This window comes from Arvicanthis niloticus, chromosome 2 (genome assembly GCF_011762505.2).
Source record: "Arvicanthis niloticus isolate mArvNil1 chromosome 2, mArvNil1.pat.X, whole genome shotgun sequence".
NCBI classification, from domain to species: Eukaryota; Metazoa; Chordata; class Mammalia; order Rodentia; family Muridae; genus Arvicanthis; species Arvicanthis niloticus.
The window spans coordinates 51,887,810-51,913,006 of record NC_047659.1 but is presented as its reverse complement, the minus strand read 5'-3'; the positions used below and the strand labels follow the sequence as shown (position 1 = coordinate 51,913,006).

The following is a 25,197-nucleotide window of genomic DNA, read 5'->3' as shown; positions in this document are numbered from 1 at the left end:
TGAATATCAGCTCTGGTTCTCCCCCTACCCCCTTGGCTAAGGCAAGTCTCCAAGACAGCATAACTTCAGTTAACCAGTTCTGAAATACAGAGTGGAGACTATTTTGATAGAACTCTCAACAGTTATCCCAGAGGACTAGCACTGCTGTAACACAGGGCTGACGTGCTTCATCGATGAGCAGCTCATCCTTTACTGTCCTGTATAGCAGAGATGTCTCCTGGTCCCCACTATCACCCAGCTTTCTCTGCTCAGTAGGAATGTGTTGGATTTTGTTTTCACTGGGAATGCCCCATGGCCCACTGGGAATGTAGGATTGCAGGTGTTTGTATCTACATTGCTAATTATTATAAGATGAGAAACAGGACCAAGGCATCATGGTACTATCTGTGACACTTGCTCTTGGGGGCATTGGCAGCTGACTGAAGCTGTTGAGCAGAGGCTGGCACTCCAGGCACAGCAAACACCTCCCAGGAAGGCAGACGAAGGATAAGGCCTACCCTTTCTTGTGAGGTACTTCTTTTGAGTTACTACACGAAAGCCCAGGTCAGGTGAAAACATCAGGTTACACCAAGACATCTCACATAGAAACAAACAACTCCCAGAACTAGGGTCAAAGTAGCAAGGTGAGCGCTGCTAGGGAAAATCAATGGGGAGTGAAGCCAGTGTGTCACCTAATGGTGGACGGCCCCACAGTTTGTACACATGCCAGCTCTGGTCTTTTTTCTCTTGGTTAAGGCAAGTCTCCAAGAAACATTTGTAATGACAGAGCTGAGGTAGCTGTTAGCTTTCTGAGTTCTCTCTTTACTTTGCTTGGTTGAACTTTGTTATCTGACAAAGCGAGTCACCTGCCCAGTGCACCCACCCACTGCTTAGACTCTTCCTAAAATCAATCCTGTAAGCAATAAATTATGATTTATTTGTCTTCTACCTTCCCCCAAGTGTCACACTAGCACTCTACTCTTCAGTGACTAGGGTACTAATGCGGAAAAGAAAGAAGTCTTCTGTGATCAATAATAAGAATGCAAACATTGTCCTAGAGCCAAAACCCAAACACAACAGAATTTATTGATTTAAAAAAATAGTTTAAAAAAATCAAAGGATATATTTTGATGACTCATATCTTTAAATAAACTGGTAAGCAACACTGGAGTAGACAACTTTAATTCCTTTTACAGAATTTTAAAAACAAAACAATAGAACAAATACCCTTAATAATCTGACCTAGCTGCTGGATACTATGACCTATGCATTACTGGTTGGAACATAACATTCTTATCTACATAAAAAACTCAGTTAGCTGCACACTGCTTACAAATGGCAGAGAATTCACAAAATGCAGACTCTAAAGGGCATCTGGGAATAGTCACTTTCATTATCTGACTGTGCTTAGTATTTCTCCAGTTATTGTTGGTAACAGTACTTACCTTGTCACAGAGTTGCACATCTCAAACGCAATCATTTTCTTAAAATAGCCCCCGGAAGTCTTCTTTCTCCTGAGTCTGTAGTAATATGATCAGGCAGGTGGTTTTTAGGAGTGCTACAGTGGTTGTGGCCTTAGTCAACCTGCATCTTTGCTAGGTCACATGGACCTTGACATGGACACTTCAATTCCTAAAGAGTAGCCTCAGAATTCCCTTTTCCAGGGCAGTCTTCAGATGGACTTTGCAGGGACTGGTGTGCTTTTCAAACTACGTGTGCATTTTCTCTGAGCATGGTCTTTACCATTCTTGGGAGCAAATGCAACCATTTGTTCAGCTCAGAGTGCATGTGCTGCAACAAGTGAGCTGTGGTGTTAGTTTCCTAAGTGTGCTGCCTGACCCTCTAGCCATACCATACCTTTAGTTCCCAAGGTCCATGTGTTCTTGAGTTACTGTCTCTAGAAAAGGAAAGGATACAATCCACTTATTAGGCTTCCGGATACTACAATGGAATTTGTTAACAAATGATGAATTTATCTTTCTCCCTCTTTACTAAAATAAAATAAGCCTAAGTTTCTTTTTCTCATGCCACAACTTGGGGAGGCTCTGCTGTTGAGAACTGCACTAGCCCCACGTTGGGGCGCCAAAAAATGTTGGGGCCTAGGCTGCCCCACTTTGGGCGGCCTAAAATGTTGAGGCCCTCTCCACTCCGAGCTTGGCGGCCACTGTATCCCGGCACAAGCTGCCGTTCCGGTCCTCAGGTCAGGGTTCAACAAGAGAGAGAGTGAGGACAGACTCGAAGAATGGAGACCAGACAGAGTGTGATTCAATCCCGTTTATTCTTCAGTCTCTCTTCCTATTCCAAGTCCCAAGTCTTGAGTTCCTAGTTGTACTCCTCCTAGTTCCTAGTTGTACTCAATCTCTATTAATCCAAATTGTTCTCTACTCTCCTGTCTGCCTCTCGCCTTTTATGTCTTACCTCTAAGCCATGCCTTTTGGTCACACCTTTAATCACGCCCTTAGGTCTTGTCTCTAAATCTGATCTCTAAGTCACACTCTTAAGTCACACACCTTTAATCTCACACACCTTTAATCGCACACACCCAAGGAAAGTCCTGGGTATCTAAAGCAAGATGTTATCAGAGTGTGCTCAGCTGTTGTAGGCTATTGTAATCCAAGTCTCATGTCAGGGTATATGGCTCAAGATGGCTGCAAAGCTGATAGCTGCTTTCTGTTAAAAGTTGGCTCCCAACACTCTGCTAAGATTTTTAATAGAGCTTAATATCCACATGTGTAAGCAATCATGCCTGGGCAAGGCTCTACCACTATACACACTGTATTTATTACACATCAGTTTCCTATTGCAACTCATATTTACTAATACTAAGCTGAAAAAATTTTTGAATATTTTCAAAAATTTTTCAACGTAGGAAAATGTATAGACAACTTCTCAGTATTCCTCAGCAAACCAAACCAAAGTCCAACATATGGAAACTGTTTACAACAGAATATTGCAAAGTGAAAATCCAAAGGTACTGGCTGGTTCTGTGTGTCAACTTGACATAAGCTGGAGTTATCACAGAGAAAGGAGCTTCAGCTGTAAGGCATTTTCTCAATTAGTGGTCAAGTGGGGAGAGCCCATTGTGGCTGGTGCCATCTCTTGGCACCTGGTAGTCTTGTTCTATAAGAAAACAAGCTGAGCAAGCCGGGGGAAGCAAGCCAGTAAGTAACATCCCTCCATGGCCTCTGCATCAGCTCCTGCTTCCTGACCTGCTTGAGTTCCAGTCCTGACTTCCTTTGGTGATGAACAGCAGTGTGGAGTATAAACTGAATAAACCTTTCCTCCCCAACTTGTTTCTTGGTCATGATGTTTGCACAGGAATAGAAACCCTGACTAAGACAGGCCACTGCTGAAATTACTTAGGGAACTTGTTGAAACATCTCTATCACATTGCAATTGAAGCAGCCACTCTGGCCATCAGTGTGAAAAATTCTCAAAGAGCTAAAATAAATAAAAATTTTAAAAAATCCCATTTGTGACCCAGCCATATCTTTCTTTGGCATATGCCCAAAGAACTTTGCATCCAATCCCATGGATATTTGCTCAGCCATGTTCACTGCTGCTCTATTTATAATAGCTTAGAAATGGAAACAACATGCCCTGCAACTGACAAATGCATACTGAAAATGTGGTACATATACACTATGGAATACCATTCAGCTGCAAAGAAAGAAGAAATCGTGAAGCTTTCAGGTAAATGGGTAGAACTAGAAAATACTAGTGAGGTAACTCAGACCCAGAAAGACAAATGTCCCATGTTCTCTCTGATCTGTGGCTCTTAGCTCCAGAAACATCCATCCCTGCACAATGCCTAGTCTCAGTGGCTGAAAATGCAGAAGAAGAATCCATGACACTCCTAATTTTATGGTTTTCTTGTCTCCCAAACCCATAATATGTGGACAACTCTGCCAAGTTTGGCTACAAACTTAGGGTGGACCTTGATCTCCTTGGGCCACAGATGCAGCAGTTTTTGTAGGGAGTGAAAACCTTCCCTACACACTTTTATGAGCAGAAAACTCTTTCCTGAAGTTACAGTATAGAGTTGGCTCCTCTTTAATGGTGCCAACTTGTTTAACAGTTACAACCTCTACAAGAGCTGACTGCAACCTTAAGCTTTTTAGAAGAGTAATTGCTAATAACCATTTCACAGAATAAGATGTTATGACGGCTTGAAATTTCCATCACCAAAATTAGCCCATTACTTTTAAATTCAGCTTCATGCAAATTCTAAACAACAGGTGCAAGTAGTCAGATTCTTTGCTAAAATACTGCATGACTAGCCTCTAGCCCAGCTGCTAACTAGAGTCCTATTCTCCTCACGAGGTAGGGGATAAAGGCATGCTTGAATCCTCTTTGCTTTACCTTCCAAGCTCCCACTAGAACAGCTCTTGTAAGCTCTGCTTCTAACATTTAATGACGTTTCTGGAGAAAGTTCCAAAATCTTCCAAACAGCACCATTGTGTGTTCAACCTCGTGAGCAGATAGGGGGCACTGCTGTCCAGAACACCACCCCAACTCTGCAGAACTGAGAACACTGAGAGAGCAGGAGGGCATGTGACAACCATGGAAAAGGAACAGCTTCTATATGGGATTCTGAGAAACATAAGGAAAAGAGAACTGTGGGATAGTGCATTTTATCGATAACTGTGAGGATTATCCAAAGGTATTACATATTTTGGGAAGATACAGGGAGCTCCCCTTTGTTATAAATTGTGCTATTTTTATACAGTATGAACCGCCAGCCAGGAATATCTTGTGAAGGAATTCAAATATCACTGGAGTGTTAGAGCCAGAGAGCTTGTAAACAATTTAATTCCAACACATGAAAAGTTAACTATGCTTAGGAAGTTAAGTTTGGAGGAAGGAATCTGCTGGTGATGAAACTTGAGTTTCTTTACTTCAGGCCATTTCCCCAGAGAGCATTTGCCTCTTTTCTAAACACGGCTCTGGCTTACAGAAAAATATTGGCTCAGTTTCTGCCTGGAAAGATCAACTGAGATTTTCACTTCAAAATTATTCCATCTCCTATCATAGTCTGTATTGAAACTTGCTTATATATCATATTTTGAGTTGCTGTTATGTTTCTACATTTATAAATGAAAAAAAATGTCTATTATCTCAAAGCCACTGATACTATTTAAAATTAAGTAAGTGTGGTAGCCTAGACCTATAATCCTAGCACTTGTAAGTAGAAGCTGGAGGATCAGGGTTCCAGATCAGCTTATATTACATGACAGATGACATTTCATCCAACAAACATACACACACATGCAAAACATCTCTCTCTATTTTTTAAGTCATTGACACTTTATAACCCTAAGAAATCCTCACAAAAGGATCAACAGATTTTGGCCTAGCAATAAATACACAACACTGCCCTCTCTCTAGCAAACATCGCTTGTGTCCTGGGAGAGCTGGCAGTGAGACTGTGGAGTGAGCATGCGCTTCCACAAGTGGCCGAATGAAAGAAATGCCTGTATTTCACGTCTTAACAGGAAGAGACTGTCAATCACACTGTATCATATAACTGATACGTTTCAGCTTTCACAGATACTAAAAAGTGAAAGTATGCATCTCAAAATTAATGAAACTTGCCACTTACTTAAGGTCTAACCACCACCTCCTGTGTCGTCTTTGTCTTTCATATAAATAAGTCGTAACTTAGTTAAGCAAAGCGAACTTTATTTCTGCTACACATGACAACATATTTCTCTAAGGAAGCTTTATTCTGCTACACACAGAAACACTGTGTTCTAGAAAACAACTACTATATTAACTTTACCATTAAGGTTAGACAAAAATAATGTCAGGGATCCCAGATAAGCAATGGTGTGTAGACTATCAGATATGTGAGAAAAAGAAAAAGAAAAAAGCTGTCAACTGTCCACAGGGGTTCGTCCAGTCAGGTTTTCAGTCAGTCAGCTGAGGATTATGTCATTAGTTAGTCTTTGTTCTGTAGAAAGAACACAACACAAGGATGAAAATCATCACCTGCAAGGGAACGGCTAATGTATTTAGCATCCCACACTGCCGGGCGTTCTTTAACCTCTCTGTAGCCAGTCTGACCTGGTTCATCAAAAATGCCTCCAAGTAAACAAGACCAGACTTACTTAGAGGGTTGATGCCGGCAGGTACTGCATTTTTAGAAGGAAAAAAAAATCTATAAACTAACTTAAAACCAGATGCTCTGAAATATTAAAATGTGTATATTCCTCTAATAGAAAAAGAAACATAAACACAAGACTTGCCTTAAAAGGGAACTCAACTACTTTCAACACTGACTCTTAGACCAGTTTTCTATCTGTTAGGTGGGGCTCATTTAGTCCTAAGCTTATTCCTCAGAGACAAGCACAACCAGCATCCAGGAGTTGTGTCATATTAAAGCTAAATGAACAGTGCGCCAACCACACCAAAGAAACCCCTCCGGCCATGATCATGTAAAGTGTGGGAGTCTATCATACTATTCTGTTGAACCTTTAAAAAAAGATCATTCACTTATTGATACAGGGTCTCACTGTAACTTCCAGGCTGGCCTTGAGCTCTGGAGTTTATATGATTCTCTTGCCTCAGTCTCTGAAGAACCGCAACTATAGGATCAGGACACCACACTTGGACCAATATAATTATTTAACGCACCCCAAAGGTAGAAAATCTCACTATGCAATCCATGATAAATAGAGGATGTGCAATAAAAACAAAAGCCATGGTGCAATTAGAAGTCATCCAAATTATAGCTACTTCTATGCTAACCATTTACCATCTTTAAGTAAATGACCCCTGAATAGGCATCAAAATTCAATAATGGTAAAAGTGCTGATGGCTAGCCATGCTAAAAACTGTGTCGTTCCTTTAGTTGGGAAACCAGGTGAACATGCATCACTATGAAGGTGATGATGCCCTACTTTAAAGCTTGGCTCTCAGTACCAGCTGGCTGGGAGGGACTTCTGTGCCATCTTTTTTTCCCCTTCACCATTAAGATTTTCCTTTCTCATCATTTGATGAGATTTCAGATGACATCTGAAAGGCTCCACTAAAGCCAAAAATATAAGGGTTTTAGTTCACATTTACAAAGCTTTCCTTTTTATCAGGAATTCTGCTGTCTCAATAGCTCACAAGGCACCTAGCAGAAACCCAGGCCTCTGAAACCTGAAGAGAACTACATAGCTTTACATGTCAGAGGTGGGCCTAGTCCACATCTCTGCTTTACAGGTTCGAGGTGGGCCTGGTCCATACCTCTGCTCCTTTCTCACTTACACCCTCTCTCTAAAGCTCTCCCTTCACATACACTCAGTATTAACCCCACACTCAGTATTTCTGCTCCAGTCTCCTGGGTGCTGAGATTATAAGCCAATAATTTCTTTTAAAATGTAAATTATCATTAGAAAGGATCAACCATGAGACTACTTTGTATATCTTCCCATACTAGAAAGTCAGTATCATTGCCCTTTTAAAGGTCAAAGACGCCCTGAACAAAAGCAGTAATTGTCTCTTACATACTAAAATATTTAAACACAAGGGTAAGTGTAATTTTCACATTATACTATAAAGGACTATTTACTTAAACAGAATTAAATTATTAACATATTTGTAAATAAGAAAATTTGTTTGCTAATTTCCTTTCGCTGGTAACAGAATATTTTTAGAGCTAAACTGCCAAGCTCTTTAGTGAAATGACTGAATTTCGTCATTAAACAAGATATTTAAAAGTACTTTTAAAGCAGGATTATTTCTAGTGGGCCCAGTGGGCATTTTTCACTGCCAAATGCTTTTTATGAAGAGGAACTAATGACTTGCTTTGCCCAACAAAAGAAAGGTCTTCAACAGTGAGGCCTACGGTGATTAATTCTGACAGTTACTTCTAGTTCACATTGGCCAGACCTGGACGTACCTGTCATGGAGCAAGCCTGGGAGGATGTAGGAACAGGAAACCAACTGTCTCAGAATTTATTAGAGGAAAGCAATCTAAAGATGACGTCTCCTTTTAAGTCAGAGATATAACCCACCACAGAAAAAGAAGATCGAGCTTTGAAAACTAAATGATAGGAAAAAGAATTCCTATATTATATCAGTATTCATAAAGGGGTTTAGCAAATGGTCAAAATCCTTTAAAATATGTATTATTTTCAGTATGAAAATAGTAAGACATCAAAAGGTTATTTTTTTAAAGAGATCACTGGGTGCCCTAGGGCAGTGGTTCTCAACTTCCTAATGCTGTAACCCTTTAATACAGTTCCTCATGTTGTGGTGACTCGCAAATTAGTTGCATTGCTACTTCAAAACTGTAATTCTGCTACTGTTATGAACTGTAATGTAAAGATCTGTCTTCTGATGGTCTTAGGCAACCCCAAAGGGATGCGACCCACAGGTTGAGAAATGCTGCCCTACACTGTGAGGTACATACAGGTGGTTATAAGCAGCCTGATGTGGGTTCTCTGGAAGAGCAGCTAGCACCCTTAACTGCTAACCCATCTTTCCAGCCCTGAATTTAAACAATTGTAAATTAGCAAAATATATTGCAAAGAGAACTTGGCTTTATTAATAGAGTTTTAAGTCAACATGGTTTTTTAGCTGGCTTCCAAAAGAACAGCTCACAAGTGAAATACTTACAGACTTTCCTTTTGTTAGACTCCTTTGCTGGTGGGTAAGAAACACTTACCTTACTTAAGACTCAGTAAGTTCTCTGCCTCTTCTTAGGTTCTTCTCTTGGGTAATCTGCCAGCATAACTTTAAGTCTGACCCCATTCAGAATCTTCCCGTGCAGAGTTGTGATGGCGTCATTGGCGCTCATTCTATCTGCATACTTGACATAGCCCACGTTTTTTCCAGACACTAGGTAGACTTCAATCAGGTTCCCAAAACGGCTGAAACAAAGTAAAAAGACCATCTATCTGAAAGTTCTAAACACAAGTCCTGACTCTTTCCTGATGCCTGTCCAGCATCTACTGTGGCCAGCCCTGCATGGCAAACAGCCCATTCTTCAGCAAACTTCTCTTGGCTCTCCCGGGCCTCCTTTCTCACCAACAGCATCTTTCCCTCTCCCTCACTTTTCTTTAAGACTTTCCTTACCCTATGGCTGTCCCTTTCCAATTTACCCTCCACTCTTTCTTTTTCCTGAAGAGTCTCAATGGTTGCACCTTGCCTCCCAGGTAAAAATGAACTTAGCTTTCAGGACTGTCTCTGGCATTTGAATTACCAGCTTTGAATCCCCTAAAATCTCTCACTGTCCACATTCAAACAATCTCTTTTCATATTTTTCCTGCCAGAAAAACAAACAAAAACCTGGCAAGTCTCCTGAACCCAAGCCACACCCAACCTCCTCCTCTGGCAAAACTAGGTTTATCCTGCAGGCCTCAGGACCCATTTTGCTTAATAGAGAAACCTCAGAATTTCTTTATACAAGGGGACCTACCACCGCTGCTCTGTATAATGAATGTCCAGTTAATGTAGTATAATACTTTGTTTACAACACACTTAGCATGCCAGCCCACCCAAACCTAAATGAATCAGTTACATAAAGGTCAACATATCTGTGCCACATGACTGGTACTGTGGAAGTGTGGTGGCTCATGTACACGCTTCCTATTTGCTTAAGTCATATACAGTCTTAGAAAGCAAAAGGCAAATGTCTAAAAGAAACTATGTAGATATAAAGTTATATTAAGATACAAAAATAGGTTAAGACCCTCCTCTTGCCTTTACACTTACTAAATATTATCCCTTATAATTAAGTAATTTGCCCTCCATGATATAACAGGATCCAACCAAGTGTGGGTAAAATGTAAGACCTTCAGAAAATGCTCCTCACCCGAACTACAACATGGAGGAAACAGAATGAGAAAAGAACAGGTCTACACAAATGAATGTTCTCCCAAGAGACACATGATTTTTCCATTCTATACCTTTCTATAGATCTTAAATCTTAGGAAAAAAAAATCAGGAAATTCTGTGTGTAAGTCAGGATATGTGTCTGACAGAGAAAAGAAAATGACCATAAAGAAAAGATCATTTAAGTCTTTGGAACTCAGAACAGGTCATCTCTGAGCAGCAGGAGCATGGGAATGGTGGTTACTGGTGTAAATGAGGATACGTGTCTACAGGTACCAACGTGTAGCTTGAGAGTCTTACCAGAATATGTCCTCCAACACATCTAACGGCAAAGGATTGGGGTTAAACACAATAAACAGCCTTTCCTTCACAGGCGTTTCAGGCGGGGCTTTCTTTTTGCACGGTGGAAGTATAACATCTGTCTGGATTTGAGATGCCTGTGACCCAGAACTTCCTCCAAATTGCTGCAGAAGAGTCAGGCACAAAGGGAGAGAAAAGAAAGAAGCTCTTCAGGGCATTGGAGCCAAGAGCTAAAGGTGCGTCATGGCACCTACATGGTCTTCCACGACAGCTCTGAACCGTCCTCAGGTACAGACACAACGCATTCTCACCCACTCACCAGAAACGGCTGCTGACCCGGGCTACTCCACACTGCTGACTCCAGCTGTGCCGCCACCATCTGTGTGGCCATGTTCCTGATGAGACTGCAAACAACAACTGACAGTTTATAGGAAACCAGAAATGCTCAGCATCTTAACAGTACTTTGTTTGGTGTGGCTTCCTTTCCTGAGGGGAACTGTTTATTTTTATCCTTCAAGCCACAGTCCCGTGCACCCGCAGCTTGGCTTGGGCCGCACTGGAATGGTACTTACTCTGCCGCATTACTTCCATCATCCAGGAAGGTAACACCTATCGGATTCCCAGGAGGGTACTGGAATCCATGCAGTTTGTATTTTGCATAAATAGCTGATGCTACGTTAAAATACTGAACCACACCATGACCTAAAAAAGAGAATATATAGACATGCAGAAGGCAGCAGATGGCATCCTGAAGGCCTAAGTTACAATGCACTTCTTTCTTATATTTAGTTTTTAAATTTTATATTCATTGGCTTTCTGTTTGCATGTTATATCTGTGTGAGGGTGTCAGAATTCCTGGAACTGGAGTTACAGACAGTTGTGAACTGCCATGTGGGCTCTGGGAATTGAACTTGGGTCCTCTGGAAGGGCAGCCAGTGCTCTTAACAAACAAGCCTTTTCTCCAGCCCCAGTTACAATGTATTTCAAAGGTGAAAAATATAGAACTTTTATTATTCTCATACAACTAGTAAGTATAAATCAAAGGTAACAGAGAACGAAGTTTTGCTAAACATGCATATAACATTATTTGTAGGCAGTGAAATATAAGTCAGATCTTGGCAAAATACAAACATTTTTAAGAAATTGCAGTATCAGCATATATTTTAAGAACTGTAGTAAAAAATAACCTTAAGAAAATGTAGTATCAGTATATATTCTATCTAATGAGTTGAACTTTAAGATATATATATTTTTATTCTTTTCTTAGCAGGAATTTGCTAGACCAGGCCACTGGCCTTTAACTTGCAATCCCACTGTCTGTCTCCCAATGAGTACTGGGACTACAGGCACTCACCACCAGGACCAGGTTACATTTTCTTATATAATTTCCATATACATAAAACCCCAAATTCTTAATTCTTTGAAGTTAAGAGTTTTTCTTATTATATCGAGCAGGAATTCAATATAAGAGCTTGTCCATGGAAAACAACTACTATCCTCAGCTAGTTGAAACCGTGGAGAAAGGTGGTATGTATAAAAAACACTGCCCATTTCACATTCCTTTGAGGAGATTTCATTTCGGGGGCTAGGTTTCAATTGAGCAGGCAGTGCTGGGGGCAGGGAGAGATTTATCCTGGAGCCCAGGAGCTTGTGACACAACCAAGACGCTTTCATGACTTCTCTGTAATATAACCCACTTCGGGAGAAACACAGTATCATCCTCTGTAAATCAAATGGACTGATGAGTTTTTCCTGTCAGTCTGACATAACCTAGAGCTAGCTGGGAAGGGGGAGCCTCAGCTGAAGAACCGCCTGGACCAGACTGCCTGTTGACATGCCTGTGAGGAAATGCCCTGGCTGCAATTAATACTCCCTCCTTCTACCGCAAATCGGAGAACGTGGAGATGCAGAACCTTAGGATGCCAGAGAGGTAGAGACCGGAAATGATGAGAAGGACGCTTTAAACACTTTATAACCTTGTTCAATTTAAAGAGCAAAAACAAACCTTAGCCTGAGGCACCTTTGTTTTACAACGGAAAATAGAGGATTCTTTATTTTGTGAGAGTTAAAATATTTTTATGGTGAATGGCTTTTATAAAAAAGATACTTTCTTGAGGATTTATTGTAGGATAAATTATAAAATAGAAAAAAGGAGGGGCCAGGAGACGGCAATGGATAGTAATGAGATTAAAATACATAATATACCCGAAAAAAAAGTCATTGAGAAAATAATCACTGTATAATAAGCATTATGTATGTTAACAAAAAGAATTTAAAAAAATAGAACAAATAAATGTAAACTTCCTGCAGCATCAACAGCATAAAAAATGTGTCATGGATAAAAGCTGATTTAACAGAGCACTACGATGAACTTAACGACAGGGAAACATCATTTTACCATAATTTGAGTAAGGATCTCGATGGACGTCACAGTACTCCAGTCCGGGGACGATGTCAAAAATGCTGAAGAGCTGCTCCTCTGTGAAGGGGACTCTCGACACCACTGACAGGCGAGTGGAGATGGCTGCTTGGCCTCTGCCATCACTCTTGTCAAAGGCTGAAAATTCAGATTGCTGTTCTCCAGCTATATATATATAGAATATACATACATACACAATACACACATATAAATGAATAATTAAATTTCTACACATTAAAAATGATGTAGCCAGCCGGGCAGTGGTGGCACACGCCTTTAATCCCAGCACTTGGGAGGCAGAGGCAGGCGGATTTCTGAGTTCGAGGCCACCCTGGTCCTGGTCTACAGAGTGAGTTCCAGGACAGCCAGGGCTACACAGAGAAACCCTGTCTCGGGAAAAAAAAAAAAAAAAAAAAAGATGTAGCCATTTTGTGTAAAGATATTTGAAATGTCTAGACATGAGACATTATATTTTGTATTATTCTTTTAAAAATATATTTTAATTTATCCTCTGAGAATTTAATTCATGTATATGATATGTTTTGATCATCAAAGCCAGCTCTCATATAGCCAATACGCTACCTATTAATATAAAGAGGTAAAGGCTGTCCACTCACCGAAGGGAAACAGATTTTCTCTAGGCTCGTGCCCCAAAGCCTCATGCCTCACGCTACTGTAATAATCTTGTTCTGGGGACTCCAACACTTTTTTTTTAGGTTCAGCCAAGAGTGCTCTGAAACCTAAAAATGAGAATTCATGAATTTTCAAGCTTCAAGCTTTCAAGCTCTATCACCTTCCTATGTAGTACTGTAGTATTCTACAGCCATAGAGAAGCGGTGACAGGAAAGCTGACAGCTTCACCCACTTCCTTAACTTCAATACAGAACTACCTCAGGAGTGACTAGTTCAATTCCACAGGAAGGAGTTTAGACTATAAAACTGTAAAATATGGTAAGAATCTTATCTGAAAAGCTCTGCCTCTGCCTCTGCCTCTGGGACTCTAACCCCACCCCCCCGCCCCCCAAGCTTACGCCTTTGGTCCTTTCCTCTCTGCAAACCAAACTTTACAGCAGCACACTGAAGGGACACCTGGATAAAAGTTTCATACTTTTGGTTGATTGTGCCAAAAGCAGAATTCCCCCCCCACACACACACAAATATAGTAGTAACATGTTAGTATGTAGATAATGTGTAGCTAGCCAGAGAAATCTATATTGTAAAGAAGTTAAACAAATAGGATTTGTACATATTAAGGATGTTAGAAGAACTGTGCAACTTCTCAGGAAAAAACAGCACATGTTCACTAGGTAACATTTTCAGGTTACTGATAGAAGAACGGCTTGAAGTCAGCTCTCATATAGCCAATATGCTGCCTATTAATATAAAGAGGTAAAGGCTGTCCACTCACCGTAGGGAAACAGATTTTCTCTAGGCTCGTGCCCCAAAGGCTCATGCCTCACTCTACTGTAATAATCTTGTTCTGGGGACTCCAACGCTTTATTTTTAGGTTCAGCCAAGAGTGCTCTGAAACCTGAAAATGAGAATTCATGAATTTTCAAGCTTCATAGCAAACTTAACATATTTGATTTTGCGGATCTGACCTATGGTTTTAGAACCATAACTATACAAGGCAGAATTTACATGGTGGCCATCCCCATCAGACCACCTTCTTTGTTTCATGGTTAAAGGACAAAAGGTATAGGAGAAGACAAACAACAAAACAAAGCAAAAAAGCAACAAAAACAATCAAGAGGTTAATGCAGACAAGAAAGGTCAGCAATGCTATGCCACCCTTCCAAAAGATGGCATCGCCCATTTGCCCAGTGTGCTTAGCATCAAACCCCCCTGGCCATCCTCACCTCTAGCCTATTAAACATGCTTCCTTTATGTGTTTATATGTTATATGTGCTTAGCATGTTTTCCTTCACACCAACTTTTCTGCCTTTTCTAAATTACATCTCCAGTTAATCACAACTCTTTAACTGGTTTCCCTCTTCTAGACCAAGGGCTCTTACTTAGGGGTCTAAAGATTAGTTTCAAAAAGTGGGAAGAGGGTTATGGAGAGACATTTAAGCTAGGCAAGTGCTAACTGTGCAGAGCCCCAACACCCACACAGAAAGCCAGGTGAGGCCATATATGCCAGTAATTACACCGTTGGGGAGGTAGACAGGAGGTAGACAGTAGACAGGTAGGCTAGTCAACTGGCAAGCTCCAGGTTCATGAAGAAACCCCCCAAAAACAAAGTGCATAAGCCAGCCTCTGGCTTCTACGTGCACCCTCTCCCAACCCCTTCCCCAGGTGGGAAGGTCCCTCTAAGACAAAATGCTTATCCATATTATGTGTACACAGGTATACATTGAGACTCATAGCATTTATATTATCCAACAGCTGCAAACTTGGTAAGCCGGCTGGTTCCAGCTCATTCTGTCGGTATGGAGGAGCTATGACTCTACAAGGAATTTGGAGGGCAGGAAAAACAAGATGTGCTTTCTGTTTTCAGTCTTTAAAAACAGGCTTCTATTGCTTATCTTCTAGCTCTCAGATACTCAATATAGAAGTCCTTCACTTAGATCTTCCTCCCAGCATACTGAGGAACACACCATAGAAAGTCAAAGACTGACTGAGAGAGAAATTAAGAAGAAAATCATGGTGTGGACTTTACAGGCAAATAAGAGTTCTATTGATCAACAGCAACTCTTTCCTGTATATATGGGTTTTTATAACAGTCTAAACCCAGTAATTTCCCGAAATCAACTTTATATGTAATATTAAATACCCAACAATTTGTCGCTATAGCTTCAAATTATTTACCAGTGATAGCAAACCTTACCAACCCCATCTAATTTATGTGTTTGTTAGTATATTATCCTTCTTAGGGCTTAGGTCAGGTAAGAACAAATAGAATATGATTTGCTGGGCATGGTGGCATTTGCCTGTAAAGCAAACACCTAGAAAGCCAAGGCAGGAGAATCACAAGTCAAAGTCCAGTCTGGGCTATGCAGCAAGACTCTGTCTTATGGAAAATATTTTTAAAAACCTAAAAGGGTCAATCAATTTTCAATACTTTAAATTACAAAATATTTTTAAAGCCCCAAACATATGCAAACAATAACCCAGGAGTGCCCAGTGCTTACTACTGAGTATTCAGTCAATCATATTTCTCAAGATGGCACCAGTGCATGATTCATTCATAAGTGCAAAATGTCTTCAGCCTTGGAGATATATATATATATATATATATATATATATATATATATATACACACACACACACACACATATATATCCCCACTACACTACTTACATAGTGTAGCAAAATCTAATAGTAGGTTGTTATTTATAATAATGAGAATTTCTTTTCAAAGGCCTTTTAGCAAGGATAAAAATGAAACAACAAAATAAAATACATTCTGGGGCTGGAAAGATGTCTCAGTGGTTACAAACACTTGTTGCTCTTACAGAGGATCTGGGTTCTGTTCCCAATACCCACATGGTGGATCATGGCCATCTGTAACTCCAGTCCCTTCTCTGGCCTCTGTAGGCACTGTACCCAGGCTGCACACAGACATACATGTAGGCACAACCACCATACACATAAAATAAAACTTTAAAAGCCCATTCTTACGTCTATCACAGTTTTCTATTGCTTGGGCAGCTTGTGATGGTTTTAAATAGCGCACGTAGCCCAAGCCTTTACTTTCTCCAGTGACTTTATTCTTAATAATGCTGCAATACTCGATATCTCCATACACCTACAAGAGTCGAAAGAAATGACCTTAGGAGACTCACAATTAATAACGGAAAAGATATTCCCAAACTTAAATTTATACTTATTTGTGTCTCGTACTTGCAAACAACGAAATCCTTCAAGGCGATACACACATTCTATACTGCTGATTTGGTAGACTATGAAGCTGAACCTACAGAAATCAAATACCTTTCCTAAGCCACAGAGAAACTAAGCTGGGAGAGAAAGACTTGTCCACACCGTATCATTCAGTAGACGGGCATGAGGGCTCTGGAACAGGGACTCTGAGATTCAGCCCCTAGCTCAGCCCCTCAGTAACCAGGCAGTTCACTCTCCTCTGGCAGCATCTTCAGCACCTCCGACCTCACTGGACTGCTAAAGGTTAAACGGACTAATCTAGGTTAAATGCTTAAGAGTCTGGAATACACTACACACTCAACAATATCAGCTGAACATGTTTAAGTGTCTCTTAGAGTCTCATGAATGACTGGATGCTCTTTTGAGGACCAGTTCAAAGCATAACATAATGGTTTACTCAGAAAAGTAGTATTGTTTAGAGTTGGAAGACACGTAGGCTTATAAACTCATTTCATTTATTATGTATTTTACAAAATTCTCTTGTAAACAAGTTCATTATATATTTAGATTAAGATGTTTTATTGTTCTCTTAGAAAAAGATAGGTAAACATTTTCTTACTACTGGAGTAAGTATGAAGTAAAAATTTTTGGAATCTGTTATTTTTGAAGGTCAATTCTCAACTGGAGTAGGGCCAATGATATATGAAAATTATTTTTTCCTGCCAGCTTCTTTCTTCTTGCTTGCCACCCACCTCCAACTCACAGTGTTAAAAGGTTCAACAGAAGAGAACACCATTAAAAAAAAACCACACACACACATTAAAACCTTGTTGAGTAACTGCTGAGAAAGCCTATAAATAGTCACTGCCTACAAAGATTTAAAATTATCTTCAAAAGTCATTTCCTCTGATTAGCAGCTCAGAGCTGTAACGTTTTCCCTTAACTGTGACCCACGTAGAAGCTCAATCTTAGGACAAAACCACTTCAAGGAACCTTGTTGTGACTAAGTGTGATGTCAGCATAGCACAGGCCATGATCAGGATTAGCCAACACAGCTCAGGTGCTCAAGCCCATGACTTACTCTGTGGAGAGGCAGGACGAGTGAGAGCCAACAAGTGCTATGGAATTTTGAGAGCAGGCTCTGGGGCAGAGTGGGTTTACATTTTAGTGCTACCACCTATATAGCTGTGAAAATACTAGTCTTAATGAAAATACTCTGGGTTTGCACTTCATTTTCTCAACCTACATCTTATGACAAACTCTCACTAGCACCGTCCAGCTGTTAGTAACTGTACAATGGTGAGGGCAGAGCTACGATGATAACACATGAGCACCTTGAACTTCTCCCGCAGGTCTTCTTCGGTATAGGACTTTGGTATCATAACAAAGATCCTCGTGAGTTCTTCGTCTTCAACATCCCTGTGGCTTCCTGATGACCGGGACTGGGCAATGAAAACCTAAGAAACACACAAGGCCCTTAGAATAACGTTAAGTGTATTCCTATTCTCTAAGCATATTACTTTATAATACAGGTATACAACTCAGATTAAAATGCATTGGGACAGGGTTTTAGGAACTTTTTTTTCAAAAGTAATCTTTATTGCAGTGATTTTAAAAAAAGAAAAAAAAAAAACCAATACTAATCTTTACTCTGTTTTTTTCCAAATACATTTATTTCAACTTTTGCATTTTTGTTTTGAGACAGGATCTCACTATATAACCCTGGCTAGAGTTTAACTCTGTCTGTAGGCCGGGCAGGCCTTAAACTCAAAGAGATCCATCTGCCTCTGTCTCCCAAATGCCTACTTTTGTATTTTTGACTACCAAGAGCAGGTCACTGAAAGAATGTGAACTCTGTATTTAGACAGTTTTGACTAAAGGTCTGTCTTTTTTTTTTTTTATGGTGAAAAATAAGTGTATATTTAGAATTAGTCATCTGGACTCAGTTCAGATGATCCCAATCTTGTTGGCAACATCCAGAGCATCATAACCAGGAGCCAAGCGAACACACGCCTTCTTCTCTCCATCAGGCCTTAGCAGGGCATTGATTTATGGCCACATCAATGCCATAGAGTTTCTTCACGGCCTGTTTGATCTGGTACTTGTTGGCCTTGACATCCACCATGAACACAAGTGTGTTGTTGTCCTCTAGTTTCTTCATGGCTGACTCAGTGGTCAGCAGGAATTTGATGATAGCATAGTGGTCAAGCTTGTTTCTCCTGGGCGCACTCTTCCGAGGATATTTTGGCTGCCTCCGGAGCCGCAGTGTCTTGGGACGCCGGAAGGTGGGTGACGTTCGGATCGTCTTCTTTTTGTGGCTGTGGACTCCTTTCAGCACTGTCTTCTTAGCTTTCAAGGCCTTCGCCTTGGCTTCGGCTTGGGGGAGGGGGGCGGGGCAGGAGCTTCCTTCTTCGATTTCGGCGCCATCTTGGCGAAAAGGATTGCCCAGCCTAATTCCCATCCTGTCATATTCTTGATACAAAAATGTTACATGCCTTTCCTTGTCTAATTGTTTTTACACATGCTGACTGCACATAAGTCATATTGTACATTCTTCTCTCTCCCAGTTCTGTCAGTAACACCCCATATGGAGTTTGCACCTCCATGACAGAGTGCTCTCTTAGCACTTAGGGAGCCATGGGTATGATCCCCAGAGCTCCCAATTCCCACTCCAGGATGGGTCATGCATTTTGAAGGTCTATTACTGGATACACAAACATGCAGGATTGCTGCTATAGGTTCATCTTTATGAAATGATCAGTTTCTATTCTATGTACTGAAGTTCCTCATCACTGATAAGAGCTTTTAAAAAAGTTCGACCACACGGCATCTTTATCTTAAAAGCACTTCTCTTGTAAACATCACTTAGCTGCATTTTTGTTTGTTTTATAGTATTTTCTTTTGTGGGGAACAGGGTCTTCCCTTGTCGCCTAGGCTGGCTGTGAATTCAAGACCCACCTGGCTGAGCTTCCTGAGCACAGGAAGGACAGGCATGTGCCACTATGCATGGCAATAATCTCTTCCCTGAGGGATTTAGTTCATTTGTATTTAATGTAAATATTCATACAGTTGGGTTTCAGTCTAGACATTCTAACTGCTTTCTAATAGCAGATTTTTAGAAAAGAGTAGAATAATCACACTCATACATCACCAGGGATACCCAAATACTTTTATGTGTAGATGGAAAACCACAAGAGGCTCTATTTTTCTAGTATTATTTATTAAAACATTTTAATAGTTTAATAGTATTATTTATTAAAACATGTTTATTAAAACATTATCAGGGAAGGGACTCTGAGTCCAGCTTCCTTGGAAGTACAATATTTGTTTCTCAGTTTGTCTTGGTTTTTATTTTTTCAGAGAAATGTTAAAATTTGTGACTAAGGTTTGTTTGTACAGCTATAACCATAATATTATTCTTAATAGGTAATGTCACTTTTTATAATTTGAAATTATATCAATCACCTTATTCACAAGGACCCATGAGGGTATGTGTGTGTTTCCTTTAAGGAGGGCAACCACAAACAATGGAAAACTACAGGAGATAGAAACTCAAAAGATATCGAATATAAAAACCATGCCACTGTATACTTTTGTGGGAAAGAACACTGGATCCAGGGGAAGGAAACTTACTTTTGCTCAGAAGACAGCTTGTCATAGAGGCAAAAGATCCTACTTATAAGACAGAGTTAAAGACGTATCCCTAGATAGTCTATTTTGGTCATTTCTTCAATAAAACCAATCATATGTCAAACACTACTAAAGGAATTAGAAGAAATGACCAACTTTTAAGTTAATCTAGTCAATACACCCATAATGAAGTATTCAAAGAAACATACAAGAGTCCAAAGAAAACACAAATACGAGAGAAAAGGGGGACCTCAGGTAAAATGAGATCAGAGGTACCATCAAATCACAAATTCCTAAATTTTTGAACCTAAAGGTTTATAAAATTCTCTGATTAATGACTGTATCTATATAGGGCATATGAATCTTCCTACGCACACCTTGTTCTCAAAAAGTTTAACCCCTTTCCTGACAAACAGCATCCCAGGTGCAGCAGAGGGGCGGGGCAGGAGAAGCTCCAACCTACAGTCCATGAACACTCGTAAATGGTAATCTTATAAAACCAAAACCAGAACTCCCCCATCCCCATACAGTTTCCTACGTTTGACCCTTTCCAGTACAGCATAGCTTGTCACAAAATACTTTTACTTTGATAATTTTCTGGTTATAGGCATGGTACTGTAAATATTTTTTTACTTAGAGATCCTTCAAAGTTTGTAAAACTAAAATACACGAGAAAAAAAAAACCTAAAAGTAAATTATCTATTCGCGAAGGTAATCAGTGTCCGAGAGAGGAAGCTCCGAAAAGTTTTCACAATAGACAGGAAGAGAGGGGCAGTAGGTCGACTGGCTTATGAGGACAGACACGGCTGTGCTGTACCCAATCTGTTCCTAGGGTAAGAGGCTCCTTTGGCCAGAGGCTGGGGATCCGTTCCTCTAAGCCATCCCCGACGCACTCACGGTGCGTGCAGAGCCCAACTCCCTTCCTAGCAGATGCACAGCATCCCCGGTCCAGGAAAAGGGCGGGAGAGACCCCAACCCAATGCTGCTGTCGCCATCGCCATATTTAGTCCCTTGGAAACCAAGAATGAGTTTAGGCAAACCTCTTTGCCCTGTGCCTCAACCCCAGGCACCTCTACCCCAGACACTTCAACCCGGGTACCCACATCTCAAACACCCCAACCCGGGCATTTCTACTTCACACACCCTAACGCAAGTGCCCCCAGTCCCGCACCTTGATGGGTCTAGTGAAGCTGGGACTAAGGTACTGTCCGTGCATCTCCTCCATAGCTCGGCAGGCCTGTGAGCTGAGCGCGAACTTGACGAAGGCGACGCCCTTGGACTCGTTAGTGTGCTTGTCGCGCAGCACACAGACGTCCTGGATTTCTCCGAAGGGCGAGAAGCACTCCCTCAGCACCGATTCGGACGTGTCCTTGCTGATTACTAGGAAGATGCGGCTGTTGGGTGGCTCATCCAGCCTGTCTACGCCCGGGCGGAAGCCTCCGCTCCCTCCAGAGCCGCCAGCGTCGTCCATGGCGCCCTAAGCGGGAGCCAGGCACAAGCCCCTACGGGATCTGTCCACTCCGCAGCTTCCGGGCCCGCCGCACGCCGGTACTCAGCTCCGCTTCCGGAAGAGCGGGGAGCTGGAAGGCAAGTGCGCCCCGCAGACCTCCGAGGGTTTCCGGGAGTGTTCTGCAGCGCCCCCTGGCGCCACGGTGGACTCTGAGCAATCTCAAATCTTTAGTCCCTTGGAAACCAAGAATGGGTTTAGGCAAACCACTTTGCCCTGTGGCTAAAGAGACTCACTTGCCTGATGCTTAAGCCTTCCCAAAGCTAGTTTCTGGCTTCTAAGCCAAAAATGTGTTGCTACAAAAAGATTACTCATCGCCCTTTAAAAGATAATGTACTTTAGGTCGGAAGTGGTTATGTAGAGTGAAAAATTATAAAGACCATTTTATGAAATACACAAGCTCACTAGTTCCAAGAAAGCGGAACCGAATGTAAGATTTCAGGACTTCACTGTCCCGGATACATTCAGGGGAGAGTATTAACATTCCTCAAGCCTCCACCTGTGGGTGAGGAAGGCCCAAAGCAAGAAGACACATTCCTGACCACAAAAAAGATGCAAGTCATCTAGGTGGGGCTGTGACTGGAGAAAGTGAGAAATAGTTAACCTGAAATAGTTGGTAATGACAGGGTAGGGCACAGTGACATGGTAAAACTACATTCTTGAGAAAAATGAGTGTGCAGAGTGATTTTCACATGACTCTGAAATGTTCCACTATTTTTATGTTATGTATCCTTGACAACCCCTCATCCCCCATCCCACTCCCCTGGTTTGTGGTTTTTCCCTTTAAAAACCCTCCTCAGACTGACTGGCTTTGTCAAACTCTACTCCTGCACGAGTGTGCAGTTTGACCGCTGGCTACCAGCTTTCTTCCCTAATAAACCTCTGCTGATTGCATCCAGGTACGGTGTCTTGGAGTTTGTGGATGGTCTCGACTTGACTTCCCGACACTTGAGTAAGGGTCTCCCTGTTTTGGGGGTCTTCAGTTACACATGCCTGTAATCAGATTGCTACTCTTGAGGCCTATGGCTACATAGTAAATTTGATGTCAGCAAAAGCACCGAACTGAAAATATAGAAAAAAATAGGCAGACTTTACTCATAAGGATCCATAGTGACAGGAACAAAGGACCATTGCGTTGGGGTCTTACAGTAAGGGAGAGAGACTGGACTTGGTTCCAGTAAGATAAATGGAGGGCAGCACAGTATGAGTTAGTATAAGAACAATTACTGAAGATCAGGGGTAAGAGATACTCTCAGTAGATCTGCTTCCCAGAACTTATGCTTTAGACAGGCATAAGTGATAAGTGATAAGATATTAGCAGTCAGACATCAAGGATAAGAATTATGATGAGACTGATTTATCAGGATTTGTCCCCAAATTAGATTCCCCTAGGACAGAAAGCTGAAGTTGGATCTAGTCAAGCAAAAGACCTGGGGGAGTTGGTTTGAAATTTTGGTGAAAACAGGGAGTCTTCATCACCATTTTGACGATAAGCTCAATTAAGAGTCACCACAGACAGTTTGTAGTGGTGTGGATGGGAATGGCCCCACAGGCTCATATTTGAATGAGTGGTCTTTAGGGATTGGTACTATTTGAGAGGGATTAGGAGATATGGCCTTGTTGGAGTGGGTGAGGTCTTGTTGGAGTGGGTGAGGTCCTGTTGGAGTGGGTGAGGTCCTGTTGGAGTGGATGTGGCCTTGTTGGAGTGGGTGAGGTCCTGTTGGAGTGGGTGAGGTCCTGTTGGAGTGGGTGTGGCCTTGTTGGAGTGGGTGAGGTCCTGTTGGAGTGGGTGTGGCCTTGTTGGAGTGGGTGTGGCCTTGTTGGAGTGGGTGAGGCCTTGTTGGAGTGGGTAAGGTCCTGTTGGAGTGGGTGAGGTCTTGTTGGAGTGGGTGTGGCCTTGTTGGAGTGGGTGAGGCCTTGTTGGAGTGGGTGTGGCCTTGTTGGAGTGGGTGCGGTCTTGTTGGAGTGGGTGTGGCTTTGTTGTAGGAAGTGTGTCATTGAGCTTTGGGAGTTTCAGAAGCAGCCCCTTCTTTTCTTCTTGTCTTTGGACCTGGAGGTAGAACTTTCAGCTGCTTCTCCAGCTCTACTATCTCTGCCTACTGCCATCTTCCCCACCCTGATGACAATGGACTCAACCTCTGAAACTGTAAGCAAGCTCCAGTTAAATGCTTTCCTTTATATGGTGTCTCTTCACAGCAATAGAATGCTAAGAGTTAAAGCCACAGAGCCTGACAGCTGAATGGAGACTTTTACAACTGTGGAATCCTACCCTTCCCCCTTTTTTTAGAGATGAGGAATCTGAGGCTCAAAGTTAAGATGCACAGGGAACAGAACCAGGCCTAGAGGCAGCTGTGTGATCTCCTCAGCTCCCACAGCACTTCCAAGATGCAGGATCGAGGAGTGTGATGGATGCACGCCTGAGAACTAGGAGAAATTAGAGGGCCCAAGCCAAGTGCGAAATGCCCATTGGCTTCCATGGCTTATTAGTGAACCCTGGTGATGACATGGACAGACATTTAGAATCAAAGACTGGGTTAGCCTTTAGTATCGTGGAAGTTACAGAGCGGGGCTAGGAACACAGCTCCTAAAATGCCCATATGTAGGCTGCTAAGATCTGGCCATCTATAAAGTCGAACACATCCATATTTATTGTGTAGCAATCATGCAGTCTAGGAGTTAGAGACTCAGTGACAGAGCAAGAAACATCTTGTCACTGAATTTTGTGAAATTCGTGCATAGCTCCAACTCCAGATTTCTCTACTGTAGAGTAGAAATAATGTTACACACTAAATAGAGCCGTTGTCAGGCACAGTTAGTGAAGTCAGCCATTCATTCAGTCGACTTTATTCTTTCTTCGGAGATTTTTATTTAACTTTATTTTACATGTATGAGTGTTTTGCCTGGATGTGCCATCCGTGTGTCACGTGTCTACAGTACCTGTGGAGGTCAGAGGAAGGCATTGGATTCCCAGGAACTGAAGTTACAGATGGCTGTGAACTGATGTGTGTATTGAGAATTGAACCTAGGTCCTCTGGAAGAGCAATCGGTGCTCTTAACCACTGAGCCATCTCTCCAGCCCTTGGCAAGACAGGGTATTTAGCGTAGACTGGCTTTTAATTTTAAATCTTCTTTGTCTGGGCTTCCCAAATGCTGGGATTAGAGATGTATACCACTACACTTGAACACTAAAGTTTTTGACTTTTAATTATGTGTTGCTACTGTGCTCAACACAAGAGATAAAGTAGCAAACAAATGGCCACTTTTCCTCTATCACAGTTTAGCCTCATGTAGTTAATGATTATATAGACCTCATAGTTCAGGGACCAAATGAACTACATATGTACAAAGACACAGGAGATGTTAATTTTCCAGTTCCCTTTGTCTATAGCCCCCATAGCCAACTTCTGTATAACTGGTGGTCTCTAAGCTTCGGGAATTACAGATGTTACAATGAATTTGACACAGGGGTTGCAATCATTTCTCTTGGTATTACACTCCATGAAAGGAGTGTTTTGTTTACCTTCAACTTAGAAAGTACAGGGAGTAACTTGTCCTAAGACACCACTTTTCCTTGTTTTAGGAAGACCAGTGAAGGCAAGTGAAAATAATGTAATCTTTTTACTGATGTGAGGAAGTGAAAGATTACTGACAATTTGAGCACCAGCACCATCTAGTGGGAAACAGTTTTCTTAAACTGCGATGCCTGTAGAAT

The 25,197-nt window shown here is 41.5% G+C and overlaps 1 protein-coding gene and 1 pseudogene across 4 annotated transcripts; both read right to left on the bottom strand.

Annotated features, from left to right (window-relative positions):
- Window positions 1-5,640: 5,640 nt before the first annotated feature.
- On the bottom strand, window positions 5,641-21,544 carry Rbm45 (RNA binding motif protein 45). Of its 4 annotated transcripts, none has more exons than XM_034496435.2 (11): window positions 21,150-21,544; window positions 17,683-17,805; window positions 16,148-16,274; window positions 13,932-14,054; window positions 13,141-13,263; window positions 12,503-12,661; window positions 10,677-10,806; window positions 10,424-10,508; window positions 10,105-10,268; window positions 8,636-8,840; window positions 5,641-5,932 (listed from the first exon to the last, which is right to left on the bottom strand). In XM_034496435.2, exons 1-10 carry the CDS (start codon window positions 21,447-21,449, stop codon window positions 8,648-8,650), a joined length of 1,527 nt encoding a protein of 508 aa, XP_034352326.1. In that variant the 5' UTR covers window positions 21,450-21,544; the 3' UTR covers window positions 5,641-5,932; window positions 8,636-8,647. The 4 variants fall into 4 exon arrangements, with proteins under 4 accessions (XP_034352326.1, XP_034352325.1, XP_034352327.1 ...); XM_034496434.2 differs by having other exon boundaries at window positions 12,503-12,688; window positions 21,150-21,543; XM_034496436.2 differs by lacking the exon at window positions 13,141-13,263 and having other exon boundaries at window positions 12,503-12,688; window positions 21,150-21,543.
- Window positions 17,825-21,143, bottom strand: LOC143441348 (large ribosomal subunit protein uL23 pseudogene; annotated as a pseudogene).
- Window positions 21,545-25,197: the final 3,653 nt, after the last annotated feature.